General features: G+C 36.9%; 1 protein-coding gene across 3 annotated transcripts in view; it reads left to right on the forward strand.

Moving 5' to 3' along the window:
- The window catches only part of atp8a1 (ATPase phospholipid transporting 8A1), a 372,853-nt gene that overhangs the window by 311,605 nt on the left and 35,579 nt on the right, over positions 1 to 25,669 (forward strand). For all 3 annotated transcript variants that reach the window (XM_088910036.1, XM_088910046.1, XM_088910027.1), the window contains 3 exons: positions 10,156 to 10,266; positions 22,659 to 22,733; positions 25,306 to 25,428. In XM_088910036.1, the coding sequence (XP_088766162.1) occupies positions 10,156 to 10,266; positions 22,659 to 22,733; positions 25,306 to 25,428 (309 nt within the window). The remainder of the gene's footprint in view (positions 1 to 10,155; positions 10,267 to 22,658; positions 22,734 to 25,305; positions 25,429 to 25,669) is intronic.

Raw genomic sequence — 25,669 nt, forward strand, 5'->3', positions numbered from 1 at the left:
TGGAGCCCCAGTATCAGAGCTTGAAAGTTCCCAGTTTACTGGATTTTAATGCATAACCTGATAACCGTACAGTACTGTGCAGGTGTTTTTACATTTATGGATTGAATATTTATACAAGTACACTCGACTAATGGGTCTTCTTAGAACAGACTTACATTTATAACATCCTAATGTGCAAGTCCCTGACAAATCAAATGGATTTCAGTGAGGGAATAACATGTGAAAAAGTGGGGTTAGAAACAATCATCATTAAGGAGTGCATTTCAAACCATAATAAAAGTAAATTGTACAGATCCATCCAATCAGAATGTACATCGGATAATGCAGCACACTGCACAGCGCAGACCACAATTTAACACAGTATGCTGCCCTTTTTTAAAAATATTCTGTTGTCGGACTGCACTACTTTGTAGAACTGCCAGGTGGAGCAGTAAATGATTGAAATGGTGTACGGAAGCATTTGGGCTGTTGCCAGAAAACACCTTGTCAGTGCTGAAGGACAATCTTTCTTTTTCCATTAATGGAATTTATGTTGTATACTGTTTAGACTTTTACTAATTTTCAACTGGATATGCAGTATGTTAAATATTAAATCAATTTAATAAGAAAGTAGTGTTGTTTTACAAAACAAAATTACTTAGTTGAATATATAAAATCATTATATTATGGCATGTTATTCTAACTATATAAAGTTTATATGCTCCATAAAAAGCTAAAGTATAATGTTTTATCCTTTTCTAATAACAACACTTTTTTAATAAGAACATTTGCTGTTAATTCTGTAAAAAAAGTTGTAATACTGACTGAATACCACTTGATAGGGGATATTAATATGGAATCATGTAAGTAAAGAAATTTTGGCAGCTAAAAATATCACTTATGGATATTTGTTAAACATTTTGACGTTTGTTTTCTTAAAGCTTTTATTGTCCTTATAGTGGTAATGGACAGTGAAATGTTCATAGACTGTAATGTAGCAGATTGCACCCAAGTGGCAGATTAGCACAGTGATTTTACATAGCCGGATATATTAAACAAATAGTTTATTATTATAGCTTGTTGTGAATGTGATGTGCCTCTTTCAGGTTTATATCCACATTGAAAAAATCAATATTTTGTCTTAATGCAAATTTTAGCAATGAATAATCAGCAATCTAACTTAAAATTTTGATTATGAAAAGTATGTTTCACATACTGTACAGTGGTGGCTTTTAAACCGTACTATATAATACAGTGTATTTATACAGTATATTATTACAATGCAGTTCTTTCATGATTGTGCTAATGTTTTGGTATAACTGTGGATATGGCATCATGTGAGTCTTGTGTGTGGAATGTCAGGAGACGAGACCAAGCATACTGTCCAAGGTTTCAAAATTATTTTTAAAAATCAAAAATTTGATGCACAAGAGAAAGGGGGTACCTTTTGAGAAGTCATATACTGCTTGAAAAGTAACTGATTTTGTCAAACTTTAATTGAATTTAAAATCTGCAGTTCATAGCATCCTTTGCAATGACTGGATAGCTAACACTTACAAATTGCTTTGTCATTCTGTCCCAGGGGGTGCTGGTGCCGTCTCCTTCATATCTGATACTCCTCAGTACACTTAACTATATAAATTTTATTAAAACTTCAATGGAAACCTCATAATACATTTCAATTGATAGCGTTTTATTTAGAATTGATTTCATTTGCCATTGCACTTCAAAGTTTAATCACAAAGAAATAAAAATGGTTGTAAACTGCTCCAAAGCCTACTTCAGACAAGAATGAGCGTGCAAATTCATTTGCAGCCTAAACAATTCAATTGCACCCCACACACCCTCCCCCCACAAAGCGGCGCTCAGTAACATAGCTGAAACGGACACGTCAAAATGTTTCCAAAGCAATTACAAGTGAATGATTCAAAGAAATTGATGCAGATGTTTACAAACAAAGTGGAATACAGTACTACTACCAGCACTATAAATATATTATATTTAGATCCTTAAATTAATATCATTATTAATTTCTTTAGTTACATGATTCCATATTATTATTCCATATCAAGTGCCTTTTAAAAAGTAAAACTTTTTTTACAACAATAGCGACAGCACATATTCATAGAAAAGGATAAAATATTATTGTTTTTATAAAGTATATCAATTTAATATGGTTAGAACGAGCACATCAGAACTTTTCCAAAATAACCACAGAAAGAGAACGAGTTAAATACTTTGATGCATGTTTATGAAGAAGGGTGAAAAGTGCTGTGTATTTATTTAACCTAAGACGCTACTACCTGCCATATACAGTATGTGTAATATTTTTATATTCCTAAATTAATATCGTTATAATGTTCAGAGACATTATGCTTCTGTTATTTTTATGTTTAGCTACCAAAATTTCCAATTAGTTGTAAAAGTTCATAGAAATATTCCATATTAAGTAGATTTTGAAGTAGAAACATGCACAGTAGAGAAATATTAAATGAAGCAGTTGTTTCACTAACATCTAACGTACAAGTGCCACCTATTGATCGTCTCTGGCCTGTGAATTACATAATGCAGTGCACCGCATTACTTTTGAAATATTTGGAAGAAATACAGCGCGATTTGAGCAGCTGCATCTGTATATCACTATTTAAGTCAATTTAAAGCTAGCTGTGTATTCTTAAGTGTTATTTAAAGTCATCTATATTCTCTATGGCACAACAAGTGAAAGCTGTCATTGGGAGCGCAGTTCAAGTTTTATATTCCATATATCTGCAGTTTAAATCTGAGATGTGTTATATCCTAACTGTCTGTGATGCATGTGATTTGCACTTAACATTATTTTCAGTTTCACCTGCTTGAAAAATGAGAGATAAAAAATATAAACTAATTTGGCTAATGCTGGACCTGAGAGCCCCAGACTGGTACCAATTTATAGAGTTTAGCATTTTAATAGAGAAATCTGAGTGAAGTGTCTTGCACAAGGGTACAGAAGCAGGACCCCAAGGATTTGAACCCCACGGCCCTAACCATATCCTGAGAAAAGCTTTTCAAACTTGACCAAAAAGAAATGTGACAATGATGAGAGTGGAGAGAAACAAAATGTTTCTTACATGAACTTCAACTAATATCCTAATTACTGCTTCCTGGCTCTCAGCGTGCAATATTTTGTGCCAGTGTAATTAGTTGAGATTGCAAATAAAAACACAACACACAAGCCCTTAATCTCCACCACAACCACACCACGGTTCTGTTTGGTGTCCCTCACCAAACCGAGCCCTTCGCTTACAAATCCTGATGATACTCTTGCTAGGAGCCTTGTTGCTCCTAGCCACCAACACAGAGCCTCCCACTCCCACTCCATGATGACTGCTGGCTCTCTCACCACCAGTCAGCCCATGGACTTCCAGGTCTGCCTCCAGCTGGTGGCACCATCTCCCAATGTCACCAGGCTGTGTCACAAAACAGTTCTTTCCGGGCCCTATGCAGACGACACGATCCGGAATTGTGAAGATACACTGGGGAAAAAGTCATGCAGGAGAGGGTCTGGAGACAGGGGGGCGTGTCCAAGGGGTGCAGGTGTCCAGGGGGAGTGAGTCCAGGGCGAACAATCCATGAGAAAATCCAAACAGGCAATCCAAAACAGAAGGTAGAGTCCAAGGCCAGGAGATCCATCCAGGTAATAAAAGCATGAACCGGGTCGGGACCGGCGGGGCGGAGAATCAGGAACAGAAGGTTAAAACCATAACGGAGCCAGACACAGCAGGACACCAGGTTCTCACGAAACGGGATTCAATGAGGAACCTCGGGTGACGTCTGCGTCTGGCTTTTAAGGGGGAACGGAAATCAGAAACAGGTGCAGGTTATGGGGCAGAACAAGGAAGGGCTGGAGCGCCACTAAGAGGAGGAGTAGCGATCGTGACAGGCTGGGTCTCGCATATTAACTACATTCTCAGTCTCTAGCACACCCTCTCATGCTGAATCTCGAAACACTCTCTCTTATTAAACTCCACACACCTCTATGGAGGCTCAGTCTGATACCCTAGGTTGTGTGGTTACAGCTGCTGGCACACCTCAAACCAGTCCCCAGCCACCACTGCGTCACTTCACATACAAAACAGCTGCTGGTGCAGTTCAAACCCATGCCCTGCCACCACTGCTCTGCTTCACTTTGCATAAAAGCAGCTGCTGGTGCACATGAAACCCATACCCAGCCACTACTGCTTCACTTAACACAAGTTACAGTTTTATGCAAACATTTGGGCACCCATGGCCAAATTCTATGTTTTGTTGATTTTCGAAGTGAAAAGAAGTTAACACAACCTCTGCAGCAATCAAACTTAAACTTGACATATTTCTGCAAATATTAATGCGCAGTTACTATTTATTTGCTAAATTTAACAGATTGAAAAAAATTAAACAGTAAATGTGGCATGTGCAAAAGTTTAGGCACCTTTCCAGTTGATCCACTAGTGTTATTTTTTTGTAAGGTCTCAGAAGTTAATTGACTCGTTAGGCCTTAATCTAAGTCACGTAATGACAATTTCAGAGCTTCATAAATTCTCTTGACTCTTCTAACCTCTTAGTGTGTTGTGCTTACACTCAACAACCATGGACTCCTCTAAGCAGCTGACTGAGGATAAGAAAATAAAGATAATTGACTCTTACAAATCAGGGGAAGGCTGTAAAATGATATCTAAATGTTCCTGCTTGCAATTTCCACTGTCTGAAATGTCATTAAGAAATGGAAGTTAAAGGGAACTGTTGAAGTCAAGACAAGATCTGGAAAACCAAAAAAAATCTCAGATAGAACTGCTTGTAGAGTGGTCAGCAATGCAAAGCAAAATCCCCACATCACTGCAAAGGACCTGCAGGAAGGTATAGCTGGCACAGGAGTAGTGGTGCACTGGTCCATTGTGAAAAAAAGGAGAAGCATTATGCTTTGGGGGTATATGGCAGCCAGTGGCACAGGAAATATTGTGCGGGTAGAAGGAAGAATGCATTCTACTAAGTATCAACAAATCCTGGAAGCTAATTTCCCACAGTCAGTGAAGAACGTGAAGCTGAAATGAGGTTAGATATTACAGCAAGACAAATGGTCCAAAACATACCTCAAAATCAACCATGAACTACTTCAAGAAACGAAAGATTAAGGTTTTGGAATGGCCTTCAGTCCCCAGACGTGAATATTATTGAAAATCTGTGTGTAGATCTCAAACATGCATTGCATGCAATACGACCTAAGAATATTTCTGAACTAGAAGCGTTCTGCAATAATGAGTGCGAAAACATTCCTAAAGCAAGAATAGAAAGGCTGTTAGCTGGCTACAAGAAACGTTTGAGGCTGTGAGTTCTGCCAAAGGGGGTGTTACTAAGTACTGACTCATAGGGTGCCCAAACGTTTGCACATGCCACATTTACTGTTTTATTTTTTTCAATCTGTTAAATTCAGCAAATAAGTAGTAACTGTACATTAAAATTTGCAGAAATATGTCAAGTTTAGGTTGTGTTAACTTCTTTTCACTTAGAAAGTCAACAAAACGTAATTTGGCTAGTGGTGTCCAAACTTTTGCATACAGCTGTACATTTGGAGCATCTAACAACTCCATGACATGCATTTGAAGAGTGGAAGGTTCCTCCAGTACACCCCTGCGCTCTGGACAACTCATCGCCAGAGGCCAGTAGTCAGACAGACCTTTTCTTCTGATGCCCAGATTCTCTCACACTGGCTGCATAGGTGGTGCCTACCTACCTACTGCCAGAAGTTTGAAACCCGACAGATCCTAACTTCTCCCACGATACAACGTATTACCAGGGGGAGGGTCCCTCTACTGCCCCTCACATTCTGGCCCAGTCCACACCAAGTCAACACTATTACTCACATTAACACAATAAGATCTCATACAGAGACCCTCAGACAGCCCTGCCTTCACAACCTAGCAGGGTGGTATTTCTTTAAAACTCGTATATTTATGTTCCTCACTAATCAATAATCTCCATCACCTGCATCAGCAGCACCTCACACCCTTTGCTGTCCTGCTACAGAATATCTGCATATGCGAGACCTGATCTCCTGCGTCTGGTCTCTTCTGCAGCTAATACAGAATTGAGGTCCTGCTTGATCTCTCTCTCTCTCAGGGAAGTATTTGGAGTGCTCTTAAACCATTCCCACAACTGAGGTTTATTAACATTCACTGTTCTCAGCTGTGGTTACAGAGCAGCGAGGTGTTCTCAATCAAGAGCTCCCTCTCTACACTGAACACACCCCACATGATATCACAATATGGATATGGATCGTTCCAATCCAGCTCAACCAGAAAAAGAATTTTTCTTATGTCTAAAACGCAACTATGTGAGGTTTTACCAATTTCGAATGTGTCCATGTAACAAAGAAGTGTTTAATCTCCACACAAATTTACACATTGACACTTCAAATACACATTATCATTTTATATTCTAGATCAAACCAAGGATAATGCACGAAAAGCACAATTTCAATTAGGACTATAATTTTAACCTCACCTTAATGACTAATGAAGGCAATTTAAATCATCCACCACAGAAATCAGACTTTTTTGCTTGATTCTCATCATTTTAAAGCCTGAACATATTTAGACTTCCCAACTTGAGATTCTTCTGCCTAAAGATGCAAATTGTGCAAATTTAAATTTTAGAGGAGGTTAATGACAACTAAGGCAATTTGATATCAAAGTTTGGAATACAGTTTTCATAGTAATATTTATGTTTTAGAAACCACATTATCTACAGGTTAAAGTGTTGGGCCTGTATTAAAACCTAAATGTTCAAACTGAAAACTTCTAAGGGTAAAATAAGTCACTCTTAATATCAACAAAAACTAAACTGAAATCCTGAAGTTTGTTAATTGCATGCATATTCAGACCTGTGAACTCAATATTTGTTAGAAATACCTTTGGTTCACCTTTGGCACCAAGTCACAAGACCTTTTGGCTCTATCATCTTTGCACACCACCCTGGTGCAATTTTTACCCATTTTTCTTGGCAGATTTGGTCAAGCTCTCTCAGGTTGTTTGGGTATTGCTTGTGGACAGCCTGTTTCAAGTCTTCTGCAGTATCACTTTGCAGTATTTTTTTGCAGACTTAATTTGGGATTGGAGATGTTTTTGTTAGTTCCATACACGTCCCCTAAAGTGGAGTAACTGGGATATTGTTGACATTTTCTGCTATCTCAGCCACTGAAAGTCATTAAAGTCATTGTTGGCTTCACAGTTGTATCCCTAACCATTTACCGTTTTCTTGTGCAGCTACTCAGTTTAAAAAAATAGCCTGTTCTAGACAGTGCCTGGGTGCCTTACACTTCTTGTTGACCAACCTCACCACATTCAAAGAGATATTAAGGTATTAGGTCTTAATATAAAGATATTGGGTCAATTGCAACAAATTGAAAGTAGAGTACTAACAGGAGTTCAACCCGTGCTTAGTACACAGCTGCAGTTTAAACTTTTGCTCCCCCTTAAGACCAATTGCAATGAACTTTGCCGCTGTGCTTAGTCCACAGCACCGTACTAAACCTGTTCTCAATTGCAACGTACACAAAGTAACAGCTGCTGCCCTCTAGAGGTGACTAAAGTAGCAATTAACTTAAACCACCTCTTCATATGGTTTAAGCTACTTAGTACCGTACTTGGCGTAACGCTAGATCGCATTAGAAGGCTTCCGAATGTAGTGGAAATAATATCATCACTACGTACTGAATTTATGCATCTGTCGCTTTGAAAAGTATTGCAATATTTAACTCAAATTGCTTTACACTCATACCACATTTATTTATAATGAAGTTTATTAATACATGTGTATTAAAGAAAAGTGTAATTTACTAATAATTTAGTCTAAATTATTACTAGCTGTGAATTTTAAGATATCCTAGGGAGTGAAAAGAACAGAACTTAAGAAAATAGTTATATAAATGGAGTGTGAACCTTTAATGTGTTCTTTAAAATCTGGGAGTCAACTGAATAGATTTGTTAAATATTTTATTGTGGTTATCAGAGGAAAGCAGGGATAATGAGTAAATGGATGGCACAGAGAGTAATATCTGTAGGCAAATTCAAGCATACGTTAAAGAAAAAAATCGTCAACTTGAAAGTGATTATTTATGATAGTTATTTGGAACACTGTCCCTTCATGAGACATCGATTGTCTCGAACATAGGACACATTTCAGATATAACATCCCAACAGAAAGGACATTCTCTGCAGCCACAAGACGAGACTGACTCGAACAGCGAAGTCCCTCTGGCCTGGACACTCATGTAAGCCGGTGTAGTGGAGTAGAGAGTGCTGATGTGGAGGAGAGTAGTGCAGAAGATCCCAATAACCAGGTAGACGGAGATGATCAGCCAACACGATTTAGCAGAGCAACACCCCAGCGAGCTCTTCCCCCATTTCAATGGAAGATGTTGGAACTGACTAGAAAAGAACTTAATTTAAAATGTAAGCTCCTACTGACAGGAGGAGAGAGAGAAAACATTATTTCAAGAGAAAATGAAAGTTCTCAAAAGAGAACTTAAGTAAGCAAAAGGCACACAAGAAATGTACAGTATTACCTTTAAAAATAAAAATGCTTAGAAGGTCAGAGGAACAATAAACGTTTCTTTAAGTAATTTTATAAGTTTAATTTACAGTTCTGTTAAAAATAAAACTTTACTGGTCATTAGTTGGTGTCTTTTGTAACAATTAAACAATAGCGATGTGTTCACTTGTTCGTCTGGAGTGTCTCGTTAAACAAAGGAAATTAAAGCTGTATTAAAATAATACAGTAGCATTCTGTTCCAAAACGCGCAGCTGTGGTTCTCGTTTGTTTCATGAGTAATAGCAATTGAGTATCTCATCAATAACTACATACCCTCATCTGTTAAATTGTAGCCTAAATGCAGTTCTCAAGTTAAAAATTAACATTAATTTGTCAGGAAATTTAGTTTAAATATAAACAAGAAACACACAAAGTAATAATTGTATATTAACGTGGCCTACGTATTAACCCACTAATCAAATTAAAATGTTCTGATGCACAATCCCCAACAGTTTGGGCTAATTAGTACAACAACAACACCGAGCCCTGGGAACCAGTTTAAGCACAAGTTCAGCTGAACTCCAACGTTGTTCCTCACGTTTTTTCACTGCAATTGAACTCGGAGCTGGAGATGATCTCCAGAAAGTACCATACTAACTAAACCGCAACTTAGTACACAGCTGCATACTAACTCGGAAAGTTCGCTGCAATTAATAATAATACAATAATTGCTTACACTTATATAGCACTTTTCTGGGCACTCCACTCAAAGCGCTTTACAGGTAATGGGGACTCCCCTCCACCACCACCAATGTGCAGCATCCACCTGGATGATGCGATGGCAGCCATAGTGCGCCAGAACGCTCACCACACATCAGCTATCAGTGGGGAGGAGAGCAGAGTAATGAAGCCAATTAACCCATTAAGTCTCTGAAATGTTTTTATACACATCTGTTGATCTGCACATTTATGCAACATTCTGAGTTGTTTTGAAAGTTCCTTGGTCTTCGTTGTTGAATCTTCACTACCTGAGTAAGAAACCTTACAAAAACAGGTGTTTTTATTCTGAAACCATGAGAATGACCATTATTGCACTTAGACAGAGGTCACTCAACTAAATTTGTGACTCATTAAGATTATTTTCTGCATCTAGATTAATTCAGGTTTTTACAGCAATGGATTTGGGTACTTTTGCAAATATGACTTTTTCATTTTTCTGTCATATTAAGTATCTATTTTTTTTCTTTTGTACATTAATTGCTTCTTCAAAGTGTTGTGAATGCAAGTTCTAAAGTAACAAAATGTGAAAAATGAGCAAACGGTCAGATAACTTTTTCAAGGCACCATATTTTATTTATAACACTGAAGAACAGTCTTATGTTTCACTGAAAAGAAAGATAATTACATTAACCTAAACGTTAAATTACTTACAAAACACACTTAAAAAATCTCAGGATTGTTCTAAAACCTCATGGTTCCTGTTGTTCCTTTCAGTGTTCTACAGATGTTTCAGCCCTTCACTTGTTAATAAACTTGTTTTATCAGCTTAAAGGTCAGATAGCATTAGACATGTATTGTACTTCATTCACTATTAAGTTATATTCTGTAATATTTTTCTTCTGTCTTTTTCAGTTCAAGTATTTGAAGAACCTCCTGCTTGTTCATGGTGCGTGGAACTATAATAGAGTGGCCAAATGCATTCTCTACTGTTTTTACAAAAATATTGTCTTGTACATAATTGAGGTAAGGCAATTCACTGACTCTCATTTTTTGTTTATATAGTATGCTCTGTTGTCTATATTGCTGAAAGGAAAAAATCATGTTGAAGGCTTTTCAGAAAATCGTATCTTCAACCTTATGAGCTTCGTTAATGAAAGTGTGACAGTAAGATAAAATGAAACAATTTTTGTGGTACAATAATAAGAAGAAAATATGGAAACAAAAAAAAACATTTACACATAACAACGATGCTAGGAGTTTTGTTTTTTTGTTTAGTATTTTAATGGATCTTAATTTGGAAATAGATGCGCTGATTAATTACATAAATGGTCTTGTATAGATTACAAATATTTATACTGAATGTATAAAATTCTTAAAGTATAAGGTCTTTTGTGACAGCATTATTCATTATTAGGTGTGCTTAGAAAAGAGATTGCATTCTGATATTAATTGGGGTTCATCATGATCTTGTAATTTTCATCATGATAATACATCTTTTAGATTTTTGAAGCAATACACAACATGCAATTTATAACTCTTTTTGTTTTCATTCCATTGGAGATATGAATAAAACTGGAGGGTACTGTAATTCAGAACTGATCATTTTCTTGATCTGTCTGTAGGCTTCAGTTTAGGACAAGTGAGCTTCAAGCTCTAAACATGTCTCTCAAAGTACTGAAAGAGTTGCCAGATGCCATTTCCATTCAACAGAAATACAGAGTAACAAGAGGTATATCAATGTCATTTCTGACAATCAAGTCATGTATCAGTGTACGAAATATGACCTTCCTAATCTTTGTATGTTTTTCTACTTGACTTCTGAACTTTAGCAAAATTCCTTTCTGTCCAGATTCATTCATTTCATAATTTAGATACTGCCTTTATTATCTTCTGATGTTTACTTTCTTCAGCAGCTGTACTGCAAAGCAGAAAGTAGGAGATTATTAATGCCTGATTGCTTGGGTTTAACCACCAGTGATATTTTGTCATTTGAGCCATCAAAACTTCAGTTTATACTTTATGACAGCCCCTCTCTGTATTATCTGAGTAGCAGCATAACTCAACCATGTAATAAGAAATTACAATTTAAGGTTGTTTAGGTCTTTTGATACACAAACACTATCTCTATAAAGCTTTCAGAGGTTGAGTAACCTGTTCATTATCGTTGTTACCATATTTGCATCAGTCTTTGCAAGTGAGATTAAGAGCTGCTTTTTGAGCTTTTGAAAGACAAGATATATGGGGAGGAAGATCATAGTCTCAGTTTTGTCTGTATGATTGCAGAAATAAGTCATGCATATGGCAGTTCAGATCCTTAATACAGTGAAGGATATATATAAATACAGTATATAATTTGTCCGTAAGGATAATATGAAAAGAGTTACTGTAGGTTGATGGACTGGATTTTTGTATTCTCTTAAGAAGAAGCTGCTGGACTTTATATTGATTTCTAAAACAGTAGTTTGTTTACATTTGACAATCAATTGAAGCATCTGTAGTTTCTGGCACATAATATGCACATTGCTTACTGTATATGAGGTTCATTTATAAAAAACAAAACATGCTTCACTTAATTAAAATTGTATGCTTCTGCATTTCCTTCTGTATTCTCTAATGTTTAATACTGTAACTACCCAAAGAGAAAGCCTTTTTTTGTTTTCTTTTCTTTATAGCTTTAGGCAAGTATGTGTACACTTGGTTTATACAACAGTGGGTTCTATTTTTCTTGTGGACTACAGTGAGCTGTAAGGTGATGGTGTTCCAAAGACAGTGGAATACAAAGATATATCAATCCTTTGTTCTATTGATCCTTTGTTACTTTTTTAAATCAATTTCCCTGTAGAAGCAGACAGAAGATATTAGGCATTTTTCCTTTGCTTGTAATGTATCTAGTACCCATATTGCAGGCCATGACATTCAAGACATTTGCAGCCTCTGGGGAATATTAAAAGTGGCAACTTTTTTACTAATAGGATTGTTTTAATAGGTATTTCTGGTTGCAATTCAGTCAGCACAATGCAGAAGGTAATTTTCCATTAGATACTTTATCCTGGTAAGTCATAGTTAATATTATTTTTCATAAGCAATTTCAAAACAGGAAGAACAACCTAAAATTAAAGGCATTGAAAAGCATAACTACAGTTGCATTTTAATGTGATAAAATTAATAAAATGAAATAGGTCATAGGTATGCTGTTTATCTTTTGGAGTATTTCTGCAATAAAGGGATCTCAATAAATGTCACTTCTAGTCTGTTTATAAATTATACAATGCCTTGCAAAAGTATTCAGTCTCTTTCCATTTTCTTCATTAAAAAAATTCAAATCAATACTTAATAATCAAAACTCAAATTCTGAAACCAATTTGTTAGTTAAAAATGTGTTATATTTTTCATATTTTTATGAGTACGAAGTTTACAAAGAAAAATTAAAAATAAAGTATGTTGATTGCATAAGCATTCTCACCCTTCACAGTACTCTGGTAAATCTAAATTCGTTGAGGAACACAAAGTTAAAAGTCATACAATTAGTTTAATTGTTTGGGTGCAATAACAGTTGTTCATATGATTTCAGAATAAATATACCTGTGTCTATAAGGTCCCTCGGTGAGGTAGTAATTTTTAAGCAAAGATTCAAATTACAAATTTTCACATATTTTAGTTTTGAAACAAATAATAGTTTTTGATTTTTCTTTACGGACAACATTGTGGTGTAGTGTTTAGTATTGCTGCCTCACAGCACTGGGACACTGGGACCTAATTGCTCAATTCTGGACCTGGGGAGATCTGTGTGGAGTTTGTATGTTCTCCCCAAGTTTCCTTGTGTTTCCACTGGGAGCTCCAGTTTCCTCCCACAAAACTTCATTTCCAGTTCAAAAATATAACAGTAGGCTAATTGGCTTCTGTGTTTCACAGGAGCCGGTCCTGACTCCTGTGTAGTGCGTATGTAGGACCCTATGCAGATGGTATAATCCGGAAGAGAGTGGAGAAGGACAATAGGGAAAAACACAGAGAGGAATGGATGGGAGGACAGACAGGGGGTGGTGCCGACGGTGATCCAGGTGAATGGGGGAGCACAGGCAAACAAGTCCAGTGGGAGCCCAAAAGGGAAAAACAGAGCGCAGTCCAAAGTCTAGGTAGCCAGGAGATCAATCCAAGACAAACAGTTAAAAACAGGAACCGGGTCAGAACCAGAACAGGAACAGGGAAGATAAAAACACGATGATGAGGCCAGGCGCTCCGAGCCCCGGACCCAGATAGCCAGTACGCCGTGATGAAGCCTATGCTGTCGGGTCTCTCCTGGTCCTGTTGGTGGGCAGGCCTCCGGGCATCCATCTTCCAATACTGAGCGCAGAGCTAGGAGGCACGTAACTTATATAGTGATGGGTTAAACAGGAGACAAGTGCATGTAATAATGAAACTAATAATAAAAGGTCGGAGCGCCCTCTAAAGGGGGGGGGGGTGACGACTGTGACACTGTGTAAGTGTGTATGTATGTGTTTGTGTCTGTGTGTGCCCTTAGATGGACTGTCATCCTGAGTGCCTTGTGTCTATTGCTTGCAATTACACTGAATTGGAAGAAAATGGATGGATAGATGGATTTTTCTTTGCAGTTCTTACTGACATTGAACTTGTTTCACCCATAGCAGTGTTCAATTTGAGCACTGAAATTTTGATTAAAAATCTTAACTTTAAAAAATGTGTATACATAAAAATGGGACATCATCAGAAGAGTTTGAATACTTTTGCAAGCACTGTACAGTATATGGCATATACAAACCCTATAAGATCGTGTACAGTATACAGTATACAGACAAACCCTTAAGATCATGTCTTGACATTATTTAAAGTGTACGAAGAGGCTGTAATGACATCAAACTGACCTGTAAATATTAATTAAGCTATTGAACGCACTTACCACAGTAATAAACTTTTTTACCTAAACATTCGTAATACTTTTCAGTCCCATAATGCTGTACATATAGAAACACTTAAAAAAAGCTTGACTAGTCTTGTACAATATATTAAGTGTCTTGTCCAGTTTACTGGTTTAAGATGCAGACCTAGGAAACCTGCAAGCTCACCCAGCACATTGTTGTGATTGACAAGTGGCATTTATGAGCTAATTACACAAGGGCTTTAATAATCACAAGAAAAAGGAAAAGAAAGGCTAAAATAGCCAACTGGTGCCGGTGAGGGCATTGCAAAGGCTTCGTGATCATTGTAGTATTTTCCTTCTCTGTTTTTTGATTGAAGCATTTGATGGCATTTGCATTTTATACAAGATAAAGGGACAAAGGTCTGCCTATAACAAGGACAAATGTAAATCTTTGGCTCCCTGTTTTGGTTCAGTTGCTGATCAGGCGTGGGAGCAGAGAAATGATTAATTTTTCATAAGCTGATAAATATGCAGAGCTATGGTAAGAGGCAAGCACTTTTCTCATGTAACCACACCTTTGCCTGCATAAAAAATGAAGCCACTTAATTTTTATATATTCCTTCATTCTTCATCCTTTCACATTGTGCAGAGGGGTTAACATCTACAACTCCCAAATAATAAAGATACTGAAAAATTAAATGGTGCCTTGAAATCTCATTTTTCCTTCTGTTGAAACATACAAAAACTACTCTTTCCTGCAAAATGATACAGAGAAATCCTATATGCTACTTCCAAATTTTGTATTTATTTGTTGGCACTGTTTTAATTTCATGGACATAAAAAGTCAGACAAATGAGAGAGCAGAAAACAAAGAATGTTCTCCTTTACTAAATATACAAAATGACAAAAAACAGCTGAGGTATGATAAATTCTGTTACACCAATTCCACTTTCCTCCTGCAATTCAGACATTTGTTTTTCAAACATTTTCATGCATTTGCTCACAGGATAAAAAGAGGCTGGTTTGCAAAGGATAGGCTGCTTGACTGGGGCCTGGCAGGGTATGTATTGTCAGTGAAGAATTTGTAACGATTCACGCCTTCATAATGAGGTTAAATGAAGCATTGAGGCTTGCAAAGCCACGGCAACACAGAGCTTGAATTGAGTTTTCCATCCTGTCATGTTGCTTCTTACAACAAGGAAAAGCATCAGATAAGGGCAACTTAATAATGTCATTAGGGTTTTTTTATTTTTAATTGATAAACTAATTTAGCAAACATTCTTTATATTTAAAATGGTTATGTACTGTGGTTAAGCTGCATTTTAAAAGGTTGTTTTTTAATTGTATAATGTCTTTTGGTGCTGCTTGATGATATAGTACATAAAGATGAAAAATGTTTTGTACTGTAGCTTCATACAGTACATTCGCTACTCCAAGTTTAAATATATTAAGAAAAGATAATGTTCTCTTATTTGATGGCTAGGGTATTCGATCTTAAGTAGACTCATAGAGTATAATACATGTTTCAGTCCACTGAAACTTTCTTCTAATCTTCAACTAGCATAGCTCCCACTACCAGCAATGAGAAACATGACACCAGAAAACGCTCTAATCAGTCCCCAGCACTGGCTAATTCCACAAAGCACTGCCGCACTGAGTCAGTCTCAGCTGTCCTTCACTAAACTCATCCTAGTCTCCAATCCTTATAAACCCTGATTTAGTATCAGTCAGCACTCGGTATTGGTTTCTTCTTTGGAGCTCCTACCTTGCCTGTTATTCTCATTGCCTTCCTAATTCTGAACCCTTGGCTTCTTGGATTTTTTGCCTGCATATCGACTACGTCTTTGCCTAGCAATTTGAATTTAACGCCTAACGTTCTGAGATCAACGCACAGGGTCCTGAAATACCTTTTGGCAGCTCGCCATAACAATAGGTCTACCCTCACTGCCATGATGAATTAGAAAGGTGCATTAGAAAGACATACTACATAACACGTGTTTTAAATACTTTTATCCAAAGCAGCACTTTGTGTTAAGGATCTGACTCTGGTGAAGCACCAATCTTGACCTTGTCAAAAAACTTAGGGTGCACTTTCATTATACTGGATAATTCTTGGTACTGAACACATTTAAATTATATTCAGGATAAGGATAAAAAGGAAAGATGACTAATTGATATATAGCTGTTTTAATCCTTTCAAAGATAAACAGAAATGTATGTCCTATGAGAAAGTCTTTTAATGTCTTTTACTCCTTTCACTCACTAGACAGTGTCCACCAAATGTAGACAGCCCCATTCAGCCAGCAGCAGTTGACTAAGGATTCTGTGAAGTATAGGTTGAAGCTTGCAAACATTTAGACATTTAATGCTGCTTAACAATGTTTTGTATATACAATATATACAGTGCCATGAAAAAGTATTTGCTCCCTTACTAATTTCCTCTATTATTGGAAATGTTTTACGCTGAATGTTTTCAGGTCTTCAACCAAAATCTAATATTAGATAAAGGGAACCCGAGTGAACAAATAACAAATTGTTGTTACTTAATTTATTTATTTAATGAAAGTTATCCAACACCAACTGGCACTGTGTGAAAACGTAATTGCCCACATAGTTAAATCAACCCAATTTAAGGGATAATTTAGAGTCAGCTAATTGAATACATACAGCCCTGCTCAATATAAACCTTTACTTAATTTGACCCTTACCATCAGAGTCCAGTTGCCAGCACAAAGATTCAACAACCACATTATGCCACGATCAAAATAAATTCCTGAAGAGATCAGAAAAAAGTTGTTGATATATATCAGTGTGGAAAGGGTTACAAAGCCATTTCTAAGGCTCTGGGACTCCACCGAACCACAGTGAGAGCCATAATCTCCAAATGGAGAACACTTGGAGCAGTAGTGAATCTTCCCAGGAGTGGCCAGCCTGCCAACATTTCTCCAAAGGCGCAGCGTAAAATCAATCAAGAAGTCACAAAGGAGCCTAAAAAATATCCAGAGAACTGCAGGCTTCTCTTACCTCGACTAAGGTACATACTGTACATTCTTGTCTCTTATTTACCAAGAAGCACCTGGATGATCCCCAAGCCTTTTGAGAGAATGTTCTATGGACAGATGAGACAAAAGTGGACTTTATGGATGACATGGGTCCCATTATGTCTGGCGGAAAGAAAACACAGCATTCCACAGTAAGAACATCAGACCAACAGTCAAACATGGTGGTAGTAGTGTGATGGTGTGGGGATACTTTGCTGCATGGACAACTTGGCAGAATTGAAGGAACAATAAATTCTGCTCTATCAGAAAATTCTTAAGGAGAATGTCCGGTCATCCGTCCGTGAGCTGAAGCTGAAGCTGAAGCGTAGTTGGGTCATGCAGCAAGACAATGATCCAAAACACAAAAGCAAGTCCACATCAGAATGGCTGAAAACAAGCAAAGTGAAAGTTTTTGAGTGGCCTAGTCAAAGTCCAGACTTAAACCCAATAGAGATGCTGTGGCAGGACCTGAAATGAGCAGTTCATGCTTGAAGACCTACCAGTGTTTCTGAATTAAAGCAGTTTTGTGAGGAAGAGAGGACTAAAATGCCTCCACAGCGATGTGAAATAATTATAGGAAGCATTTGGTTTGTCAGGGACGTCCAAAGGGACTAACCGTGGAGAGCAGGAGCGCGGAAAAAGACCCATATGCGTAGCAGCAGAACAGGAAAAAGGCCCGGGCTCAGCAGTTCAGGAGTCAGGTAGAAACCAATGCCCTCAGGCAGCGGACGTGGGGCGACCTGGGTGGTTAGGCGGGTTTCAGGACATCCGAATGTCAATGCTGAGCGAGGGCGGAGTGCAAGACCCGGAAATATATAGCCCGAGGGAAAGAGAGGGACCGGAAGGACAGCAAGCAGAAAACTAGGGACAGGACAGAGTGGGAGCGCCCTCTGGCCGCAGAGGGCGTGACAGGTTGCAGTTATTGCAGCTAAAGGCGGTGCAACCAGTAATTAAGGGGGCAATTACTTTTTCATACAGGGGATATGGGTGTTGAATAACTTTATTAATTAAATGAAATAATAATTAAAAAGTGTTATTTGTTCACTGAGGTTCCCTTTATCTAATACTAGATTTTGTCTAAAGATCTGAAAACATCCAGTGTGACAAATATGCCATAATAGAGGAAATCCGGAAGGGGGCTAATACTTTTTCACTGCACTGTATATGAAGGTCAGAAGATCTGAGCTGTGCTTTTAAAAGAAAAATCTAAAGGGCAATACATTTTATTTGTCATTTTAAAATGAGGAAATAGATTTTTTGAAGGTAGGAATAGTTTTTTTTTTCAATCTGACTATTCATGTTCAGCATATTTTCTCTTGATTTTTTCTTTAACACTACTATAATATTATAAACTACTAAAATATTTTTGTTAGGTATACTGTATTCCAAACCATTTTTAAAAACAAACTATTAGCATTCAATGAATAATAACAATCCATTGTTTAATTGTTGTATGCCTAAAATTGAAATATTTCTGACTTTTTCATATACACAAATTTAATCAATTAGGATACCACTTTCCACATTCCTCCTTTGTTTAAAAAGATGAAGAGATGATGTACATTTCCAAACATTTATATTTTTTTATTTTTATATACAAGTAGTGAACACATAAATGTGTATAATACCTTATCTCCATTAAAATGTTTTTACGTACTGTATATACAATGTCTGCATTTGACTTATTATATTTAAAGAGTATGATGAAATTATTTAAGTAACAAAAATCTGATTTGATTGCTGCTTTTTGGACCACAGTTTTAATATAAACATTTTGGATGCCATGTGATTATTTGTCTTTATACCTGTAACTGTATTTATATATATACAGTAAGTCTATCTTCATTTAAAAGTATTCAGACCCTTTGATGCTTTAGCTTGCAGTCATGACACTTTGAAGGAACAATTAAAATCTGTTAAATATAAACTTGCTTCAGAAATTCAAAGCAAAAACCAGTAAGATATAAACAGGTAATTACTATTAAAGAAAAATAGAAAAGTCACAGTTTCTTAACTATTTATTTTCTTTGGCAAACCCAAATTAATTTGCGAACAACTTGACTTTAAGAAGCCACACAATTTCTGCTGATTTCAGAATAAAAACACCTCTCCGTTTTTACCTCTTGAGGTAGTGCATTTCAGTCAAAGACTGGGAAATGCCAACTGTGAGGTCATGTGAAAGAGCTACAGAGTTCAATAGCAGAGATGGTAGAAAATGTTCATGAGTTAGCAATATTAAGGTCACTCCACAAAGCTGGCCTGCATGCCGAACCATACATGGCAAACCATCTCAGATCCCACATATAGTTTACAATAAAACATTTAAGTGATACTACTAACATATGCAAAAGGTTATGTGGTTATACAATGTAAAACTGGTGTAATTTCAAAGTATTACACTGAGTGCAAAACCAACACAGCGGCATCACCCAGTCAACACAATCCCTATAGTATGGTGGGAGCAGTAACATGCCATGGGGATGCTTCTTATCAGGACTGAAAAATATGTTTGGACTGAAAAAAAATGGACAGAACAAAGTACAGCAAAATACTGGAGCATATCCTGTTCTGTCTGCTAAAGACTTAAAACTGTGACAAAACCATTTAGCAGAACAATGATCCAAAGCACGGGGGAAAAGCTACAGTGAAGTGGCTTATGAATAAGACCCTAGAGTGGCTCAGTCAAGGTCCTTAATTGAAATCTGTTAAGAATCTGTAGAACGACTTGAACACTGCTGTCCATAAGCAATCCCCCCAACAATCTGAGAGAGTAGAAGTCAGTACGCAAAGCTGATAGACCCAAAATGACTTGAAACTTGATACCTAAAGACTTGCTTGCCTTCGTAACATGCCTTTTTACTTACCCTTACAATGCATTCAGGTTTTGAATAAGATTGAATTTAAAAAATGTGTGTGTATCATTTTATAATTTCACATAATGGGAAACCATAGGAAAGGTCTGAGTACTTTTGTAAAGCTCTGTATGCATCAATACTCATTCTTCATACCTAAATAATGTTTTCTAATTGCTGTAAATTTTAAATCATTAAATTGAAAATATTATAAAAAGGTATAATCTTTTGTCATTTAAAGTCTACTTTTTTGCCTGTAAAGCTAAAAAGAGTTTTTAATTGTGTGGAAGTTTGCAACGAAATTCAAACCATACTTGATAAAACATTTTACTGGTGAGTAAGGCCATGTCCCAAATGTCACACTAAACCCTTCTCCAAGTCTGCACTTTTGTGACGAGGAGCAAGTGCTTAAATAAGGTAAACTTTGCAATACCTCAAAGCTTTGTAATATTAAATACTTTGTCCTTCCACGTACAAAATACGCCACAAGCAAACAAATATTTATCAGTCAAAATGGGGTGACGAAATAGAAGCTTTATGTCAAAACTTTCTACCTAGAATACATACAATATCAATCTAAAGTAGCCAAATGAAATTGTTTTTACATAAAATATCAATTTTACTAACACATCAATGTTTTATTCTCCTTGGCAACTTCTCTTCACATTGATAAGTTAGAAAATGAAACCTCACCACTCTGCAAGGAATTTGGGGGTTATTCCCTTCAGCAAAGTCTGGTCTGATGCAGAGTTCAGAGAAGGGCCAAAAAAGCACATTTTGAGTACTCTTTATAAACACAAATTTAGAAATGGGAAAAAATAAGCCCTTGCAGATCTGAGTAGGAACCAGGGATGTAAATCCTGGAAAACTTATGGAAAAGTTTTGAAAAATGATAAAATATCCATTAAGTTTTGGAAAAGTCATGGATTTGTTTTTAATTGATCCAAAATTATAATGGCTCTATCATGTAATTTTGTTCATTAGTTAGCAAACTTTTAAAAAGAGGCTGCGGCATTGCCGTTGCTAATGTGTCTAATGTGACACATTAGAATGACACATTAGAATGTCACGTCAGACCCTCTCGTAGGGATTTTACAGTGAGCCATAAGCTAGCCTAGTGCCCATGTCAAAATGCCAAGTAAATATGTTTTCAGTGACTTCTGGTTAGCAGATGAAAAATACAAGCTGTGGATCCAAAAAGATGAAGACCCAGGACGTGCAAGATGTAAATTATAAGGGAAAAATTTTGATGTGAAGAATATGGGTGAAGCTGCGCTAGCAAGTCATACAAAGGGTTAAAAATGCATCAACAATGAGAAGGCTGCAAGAGAAACAATTGGAATCGGCTCCTTTTTCATCTCAACTGTAGCTACAAACACAGATATCAGTGTCTAGCAATTATGTACTTTCTGCTAAAGTTTTGTGGGCGCTGAAAGTAATTGATTCATATTATTCGTACAAATCATGTGCCAACATTGGGCAGCTGTTTAAAACAATGTTCCGTGACAGCGAAATCGTAGCTAAATGTTCTTGTGGCTAAACAAAATTTGCATATTTCACCACTTTCGGAATTGCTCCCTATTTTAAATTGCTGCTTGTCAGAGAAGTGTCACGACAAGCAGGATGTGCCCTGCATTTTGATGATACTTTGATGAGTTTATGGGGCATGCAACTGCTTGTGACAATATGGAGAAGATGCACAACACGCTCACAGAGGTTGGACTTAAAACTCTTGTCCAGTTATCCATGGATGGGCCCGACGTGAATTGGAAAGTTTTTGACTTGTTGCAGTCAGACCTTTTGCGTGATGTAAACAAAAAAGTAAAAAGTAATGCCATGCAAGAATATATTTCAAATGAAAGTTTTGTATCTGATAAACCTATAGCAACTGTAAATATGTTTATTTTTAGTTTTGATTGTTGTTTTTTGTACAAATTTCCTATTAAATAATTCATAAGGGTGACCTTACACTCAGATATATTTGTCATTCTGTAAGTTCTAGTTCACATTTATGCTCAGTGGTATTGAACTGGCCTACGTATTTTTCCTATTGCACACCTGAAAGAACTAATCATCAAATCACCAAACCCTCAGTTGAATCAGGATTGCAAAAGTTGGGCTAGAGGAAAAATGTGCAAGACAAAGGCCCAAGGAATTAATTAAATACCACTGCTCTAAATCTCAGAAATTGTTGTAAAAGTTGTAAGGCCAACTTATTCATGAAAGTGCAGACATATAGTCATGGAAATTTGGTTAGAAGTTATGGAAAAGTCATGGAAATGTTTTAGAATTTTGTTGGTGGGAACCCTGAGGAACTGCATACTGGGACACGGCCTTAGGTGAGGTTTGATTAAGGGCCAATTTCCAAAATTTAAAGAATTAGATATGCAATAGTTAAAAAAAAATAAAAATAGAAAAATAGTATTAATGTTTTTTGTGTAATTATTACCCATCCATAAATGTAGGATAATACAAATAATCATGCAGATGAAAAATTGGTACAAGCTAGACACAAAGGTTAGCTCTTTAGAATTGTCTGCCTCATTATCACCATTGTTTTCATATTGTTTGAGAACTAAGCTCTATGTTTCTTCCTTACTTTCCTAAGGGTTTTTTCTAAATTGTTATTTTCTTTTTTCATTTTAGATCTGGTTTGCCTTTGTAAATGGTTTCTCAGGCCAAATTCTTTTTGAGAGGTGGTGTATTGGACTATACAATGTGGTAAGTTTAAATACTGCTTTAGAGTAATACAAATACTATAGGAAGAAAAATTCTAAAGGAAAAAGGAGCTGAATTTGAGCATTTTATTGTCTTCCTCTTATGAAAATTTGACACGGGAATTTGGCCCATGTCAATTACTTATCTCAGTCATAATCTATTTGTTTTGAGAGGGAAAAACAGACTGTAAATTACTAAATGTCTTATGTATTCAACCTTGATAGAGATACTGCCACTAAGACCAAACATGAGCCAGATCGTAGAACTGATATAAAAGTTAGATTAAGTAAAATATGGTAAGGCTAGGAATGTATGCATTTTCATCTGCAAACAACTTTCCATTGGAATATTGTGATGTGAATAGTAGAGCATTAAAATAATTTTAGCAGGCTTATGCTTTTATAGGACTTATGTGTTGGTTATTTGACATAAAAGCATTAAAATGGCTTAATGTGTAGCTTACGTTAAGCCTGCTGGCACCTGTGAAATATTTATTTGAATAGCATGTTGCTGTCCATTTACTGAAGCTGGCTTAATGTTTAGCATGGTGCTGTTTAACAGGACTGTATTTGTTACAAATTATTAAGTTACTGTACTTCTGTTAATATTCATTTATATTATAATAAGAAACTGTATTTTATATAGTGCCTTTAAAAGTAGTGAGACAAAAATTAAAAAGATAATAGAGATAATAATAGAGTTAGTACAATTAAAAACAAGAGTTTCCAATTAAATTAAAGCCATTCTGAAAAAGCAGATTTTGAGTCTGGATTTGAAAGCACTCCATGGGGGTAGAATTCTAGAGCTCTGGGGCATAGCACGAGCAGGCCCTGTCAGTCAGAACAGAAATATCCCTATCTGATATGGCCACTATTGACTTGTACAGCATGTAAACTTGGTATTCATTATTCTTTGATTTGATTAGGGCTGAATAGTAAGAAACTTGGAATATTGCCTTTAGAGTTTCCTTTTCTTTCCTCATTGATAGTGGTTACCAGTTGTATACTGTTAATACAACTACAACCAAAAATACCAGCTAGAGGACAGAAATGCCTAATTTGGCACTGCAAGCACAACACGGTATACTTTGTTTTAACAAAGAAAAATTAAATTCAACATAAGTGAACTCATAAATAGTAAATAAAAGTGAACTAACATGAAACACCTTAAGATTATTTTCCAGTTCCAATAAAGCTGTTTACTATGATACTCTAAGAGGCTTTACATTGTTGTTCTTTTCATGAGACATGTTGATCAGAATATGACCATTTGTCTTTGTTGTTTATAAGTAGCACAATAACAATTAATTTACTGCCAATAGAGGGAAATAGTTTGTAAATATCAGTTTAATTTAACTGACCTCTTTTCTGAGTTTTCTTTGTGTTTAGAATCTTTTTTTTTCTCCCTTTTTTCTCCTGTGGCCATGCATATGTTTCTGTCTTGATGCTGGTGAGGAATTGTATACGCATTGATGTATAGTTATATATATATAACAGCTACGACATCGACTTCGAGAACCAAGCCCTCGAAATGTACTCCTTTTTCATCAACAGAGGATACCCCAGCAGTGTGATTGACAGGGCCCTTGCTTGAGCCAAAAACACCCCCCGGACCATCAACCCGATCAGGAACTCCCGCCGTAACAACCGCATTCCTTTGGTGCTTCCTTACCACCCTAACACACTTCCTATCCCCAGGACCATTAACCACAACTTTTCCATCCTACAGGATGATCCCTCCTGATCGCCCTATCATCTCATATCGCCGACCACCTAATCTGCTTAACCTCCTTGTTCACAGCTCCCTTGACCGCCCTCAACAACCATCCACACCAGGCACTTTCCCTTGTAACAGAGCTCGCTGTATCACCTGCAAGTACACATCCACCACCACACTCATTCAAGGCCCCTCTCAGGACAATTCCGGATCACCCAGACAGCATCTTGTACCTCCAGCAACCTTATTTACTGTATCTCTTGCAGTAAATGCCCAGCCATCTACATTGGAGAAACAGGAAGGAGACTCGGAGACCGCTTCAGAGAACACGTCAGGGCTGTGAAGATTAAAGATCTCTCCAAGCCCATTGTTTCTCATTTCACCTCTGACGGCCACGACCACTCTAATCTCTCCGTCTGTGTTCTCAAAGACGGTTTTCCGAACTCATACATCAGAAAGACCACCGAAACCAAAATTATTCTGCAGCTAGGATCACACATTCTCCCTTCTCTTAACGACAGACAACTGTTCTTTTAAATTTTCTCCATTCATTGGAAGTTTCATTTCACACCTCTCTGCACCCATTCTGACTTCACACCTCTTGATTGGCCTCTCTTTCTGTCCCCTGCTCCCGCCTCTCACTCCTCCTCCCTCCCAACCTTTGTTCTCCCGGTACTTTTCCTTTGCCTACTGCCCTGTCTCTCTCACACCTGAAGAAGGCTCCACGGCCGAAACGTTGTGTTCTCTTTCTTCTTTTTTTCAGCATGGAATAAACCTATTACTTGTTCCTTTGCAGCCTACGCATGCTGACGCAGCTACCCACCTGAACTACTAGTTATATATATATTATTCTTTTCAGATTTTTACTGCTCTCCCTCCCCTAACTCTTGGAATATTTGAGAGGTCTTGCCGTAAAGAAAATATGCTCAAGTACCCCGAATTGTACAAGACTTCTCAGAATGCAATGGGCTTCAATACTAAGGTGATTTCTGTGTATTCTTGCTCTTATTATTATTACCTTTGGTGGAGATCCAAAGATAATACACAGTCATTGTACGTTCAGCAGAACAATTTCACTGGAATGCAAACCTCAGACCTTGAAATATTATATTTGTTTTGGTGACTACATATGGATGCTGAAACAGTATTTTACAAACTGCTGCATTCCCCTAAAATATTATCAGTGCATTTACGTTTAAAAATAATTCTCAATGCTACTTAAA

The sequence above is a fragment of the Atractosteus spatula genome, chromosome 1 (assembly GCF_055471065.1).
Source record: "Atractosteus spatula isolate fAtrSpa1 chromosome 1, fAtrSpa1.hap1, whole genome shotgun sequence".
Lineage (NCBI taxonomy): Eukaryota > Metazoa > Chordata > Actinopteri > Semionotiformes > Lepisosteidae > Atractosteus > Atractosteus spatula.